General features: G+C 46.4%; 1 protein-coding gene across 1 annotated transcript in view; it reads right to left on the bottom strand.

The window, feature by feature from the left end:
- Window positions 1–3931, bottom strand: part of pi4k2a (phosphatidylinositol 4-kinase type 2 alpha) — an 11250-nt gene extending 7319 nt beyond the window's left edge. The window contains exon 1 of the mRNA XM_017457070.3: window positions 3453–3931. Coding sequence (XP_017312559.1) covers window positions 3453–3794 — 342 coding nt within the window. The 5' untranslated portion in view covers window positions 3795–3931. The remainder of the gene's footprint in view (window positions 1–3452) is intronic.
- Between the last annotated feature and the right edge of the window lie 383 nt (window positions 3932–4314).

The raw sequence follows: 4314 nt of genomic DNA, 5'->3' as shown, positions 1-4314 counted from the left end.
AGAGAGAGAGACAGACAGAAGGAGACAGAGAGAGAGAGACTGACAGAAGGAGACAGAGAGAGAGAGACTGACAGAAAGAGACAGAGAGAGACAGACAGAAGGAGACACAGAGAGAGACAGACAGAAGGAGACACAGAGAGAGACAGACAGAAGGAGACACAGAGAGAGACAGACAGAAGGAGACACAGAGAGAGACAGACAGAAGGAGACACAGAGAGAGACAGACAGAAGGAGACACAGAGAGAGACAGACAGAAGGAGACACAGAGAGAGACAGACAGAAGGAGACACAGAGAGAGACAGAGAGAGAGACAGACAGAAAGAGACAGAGAGAGAGACAGACAGAAAGAGACAGAGAGAGAGACAGACAGAAAGAGAGACAGGCAGAGAAACGGAGAGAGACCGACAGAAAGAGATGGGGAGACAGAGACAGAAAGAGAGACAGGCAGAGAGACAGACAGACAGACAGAGAGAGAGACAGACAGAGAGAGAGACAGAGAGAGGCATTGTGGTTATTTCAGGATTCCTACAGCACCAATCAGCTGCAAGTTTCATATTTCGGCCAATCAGAGAAAGCCTGTCAACCATCAACAAATAGAATCACTGGTCAAACGAAACCCGCATGGCAACAGGAAGCTGATTGGATATTAGCCTCCATTACAGCTGGGTAGAATGTCAGATTCTGTGTCAGTTTATTGTTGAAGTTTTTTTGGTATAAAATAATGTTCAGAAGCACGTTTACAGTTTTTCCGGTGTGTGTTTTGAGCAGAGAAAGTTTTCTGCCCCCTTTTATTTGATTCTTTGTCAGATTTCAGGTGTGGGTTTTGTCATGTCATCAGAGATCTGCCGAACAACAGAGAACATAAAGCACAGACGTTCCGCTGAACGCGTCACAGATCCACGACACAACGAGATCTACAGAACTATTTCAACATTATCCGCACCTTCACAACATCTCCGCTTTCCTAAACTACTGTAGCGTTTAAAGATCCCGTGTTCTACATCACTTTCGCCTGCCATCCCATTACTGTTACTATGACAACCGGCGCAGGCATGCGAGCACACGTGACCACAGTCCGAACAAATCCGATCTGGTCACTTGCAGAGCGGTCACGGAGACGAACAATCAGATTTAGGGAATAAATGAGATTAGCGGTGCCGAGTGAACTGTCAGGAGTGTACTCTGATTACACACACACACACACACACACACACACACACACACACACACTTCCCGCTAAGCTATTACAACATTCCATCCCAGTCGAACACAGAACCTCACACAAGAGCCTTTTACATCACACGTAATACGGTTAGCCGAAGCATCGCAACTCAAATTAGGCTCAGATCAGGAGCGCTCATGCGGCCTTTCGTTAAAGCACGCTTGTTCTAGTTCTAGAGCTGAACACCGGAATTCACGCACTCTAGTAGAACCGAACAAAAGAACATTCCAGACAGCTCTAGAACCTCCACCATGTGAGGTTTGGTACTAAACAATAATACTTCCAGAGTTCCAGAACCTTCAGCACATGAGTTCTTGAACCAAGTTCAGAAGAGTTCCAGAATCTGCAACGCACGAGTTCAACAACCGAGCAAAGAGATTCCAGAGAGGTCCAGAACATTCACCGTGCGAGCTCTAGAACTGCACAAAAGAATTCTGGAGTTTGAGAGAACCCACCAAACGTGCATTAGAACAGAACAAATGAACGCTGGAGAGTTCTTGAAGCCCCAAAGCACAAGCTATGGAACCGAATTAAAGACATTCTGGACACTTCCAGAACCTTCACCTCGTGAGTTCTGAAGAGTTCCAGAACTTCAACCGCACAATTCCTCGGGCTGAACAAAAGAGGATTCAGGATCGTTCCAGAACCTCCACAACGCCAGCACTGAAACTGAACAAAAAGTAATTCCAACGATTTCCAGAATCTCGACCTCGGGAGTTCTAGAACTGAACAAGACAATTCTGGAGAGTTCCAGAACATCCGTTACACGGATCCCAGAAGAACTGTGGCGAGCTCCTGAACCCGACTGAGTCTGGAGTGAAAGAGAGAAGTGAAAAAGTCAGACACACGACCGTTTATCAGGAAACTGCTCCGGTCAATAAAGGCTAACGCATTAACTCTCTCTTCCTTCCTTTGTTTGCTCGGTTAAGTTCAATCAGGGGTCAAAGTTTATGGAACAACGCTTTGCATCTCTGAGGTTGAAACAGCTCTTTGCAGAACGTTCCGCTCCATGGCGAGGCCGACCTGCTGCACGTGACATCGATTCACATTCCTCTGTAACGCTTCGACGTCTAATAAACGCCCGCAACCGGGTTTACAGCTAATGAGAGAAGGAGAACTGGGTCACATCAGACTTCCTCTCAGACTGAAACGTGCGGCGACGTCGAGTACGGAAGAAAAACCGAGACCACGATCTGTTCAGAACCCAGAAACACTACCGTGTCCCTCACTAATCAGCACAGGACCGTAAACCGACGGTTCTAACGATCTCCATGTGACTTCACGACATAACTGAGGCTTATTGTACAAACATGTGACAGTGTGTTGGTCCTCATGGCTATGTTTCCGATTAGAGGAACATAAAATTTACAGCAACATCACTTCCAGGCTCCATTGCATTTTGAGAATCATTTTGAGCAATACATGAACAAACGAAAAAGTCCAGTGTTACATGAGTGTCTCTCTCACACACACACACACACACACACACAATCCCACAAACCTAAAAACTTCACTGCAATGGCTGAGCTGATACTGAACATCATTGCATCATAAAATATAAGAACCAATCAGGTTCCAGTATGCAAATGAGGCCCATGCAACAGCACTTTTCCTTATACATACCATACATCCAAAAGAATCAACAAACAGATGAATCGAACATCTTCATTTGGCTAACCTGCGTGCATAAAAGTACCGTATGGAACTGTGCAGTAGTCTACGGTTCGGTTCAGTTCAGAGCGAATTCTTTAAACCTACAATTATAAGCCCCGCCCACAAACCCAAAATCAGTTCCCGTACTCAAACCACGTGTGAAGCTCCATCATTCTGCCGTCAAGAGCTTTAAATATTTACGTTGTTCCTATCTGTACAGTAAGATCACTGCAGCCACTGCTTATCATTAGCCTCTATACCAGATGTAAACAAATAATCCCACAATGCACTGCACGAGGTTAGACAACAGATGATCCATCAGACACTCACTGGTTAGTAAAGACACAGAAGATTGTCAATGAGAAAAATAAAACCAACAAACTATGGGATGAACTCCAAAACGTTTTAAAATTCAATACGTGGTGAAGCTGGGACATCCGGGACCCTGTGTGACGTCACTGCCACGGTGATACAGCAACCTGTAAAGCCTAAAAGGTCGTATCAATAAAACGGACCCGGAAGTGATTCTTTAAAGAGGTTAAGATAAAGGTGTGTTTTCCCCTTCCTAACTCCTCACCCCTTGAGAGTCTTTGACGAAGTAGCTCCCGCTGGAGCCCTGGTAGATCCGCTCGGGGTAGAGCCCCTCCTCGATGGCTTTCTCCGCCTTGCGGATGATCTCCCTGAACTCGGGATCCTCCGGAAACTCGTTCCTGTGTTCCCGCGGAGAAACGCCCCGGTCCCGGTCTCGCTCCAACAGCGGCTGCCTCTCCCGGCTGCGCCCGGGACTCCCCGCCGGGACGCGGATCACCGTGCCCGGCGCGCTACCAAATCCGCCCCGGGGACTCGCCGGCTCTGCGGGGAAAGCACCGAAGTCGGCGGAATCGCGCAGAGGAGACACGAGCGGACTCGTTTCATCCATGGGGGAGAAGAGGGAAATGAGAAGAGAGAGAAAACAGGACGGAGCGGCGCCCGTTCGCGTTTTAATGAAAGCAACGAAGAAGCTCCTCAAACTAAACAAGTCTGCTGACCAGTAGCTTCCGGGTGGAGGCGGGGCTTGGCGGGCGAGCGAATCAGCGCGCGCGCACGAGCGGCTGTTTCCGGACGTGCGTCTCCATTGGTTACAAAGGCACCGCCCACCTTCAGACACGTGACAAAAACACAAGCTCCATCATAACAGCCTTCATGAATAAACATTTTGTTTTTAAGCGCTATTTCTTATTTTATTTCGGTCTCTTCTTACATATTTCAGTTACGTATCTGGGCAAAAATTAAATAAAATACATTTTAGATTGATTAGATCAACAATAATATATTTATTTATCCACATTTAAATATCTAACAATATACATAAAAAAAAATTCAAGGAAAATTCCACATCCTTTCAATTTTAAGATTTTTTTTTAAAAGGCCACACATTTAGGCATTTAATTGTAGAGTTA

Source organism: Ictalurus punctatus, chromosome 26 (assembly GCF_001660625.3).
Source record: "Ictalurus punctatus breed USDA103 chromosome 26, Coco_2.0, whole genome shotgun sequence".
Lineage (NCBI taxonomy): Eukaryota > Metazoa > Chordata > Actinopteri > Siluriformes > Ictaluridae > Ictalurus > Ictalurus punctatus.
Note: the sequence above shows the minus strand (reverse complement) of the source record. Positions and strands in the feature narration are given on the sequence as shown.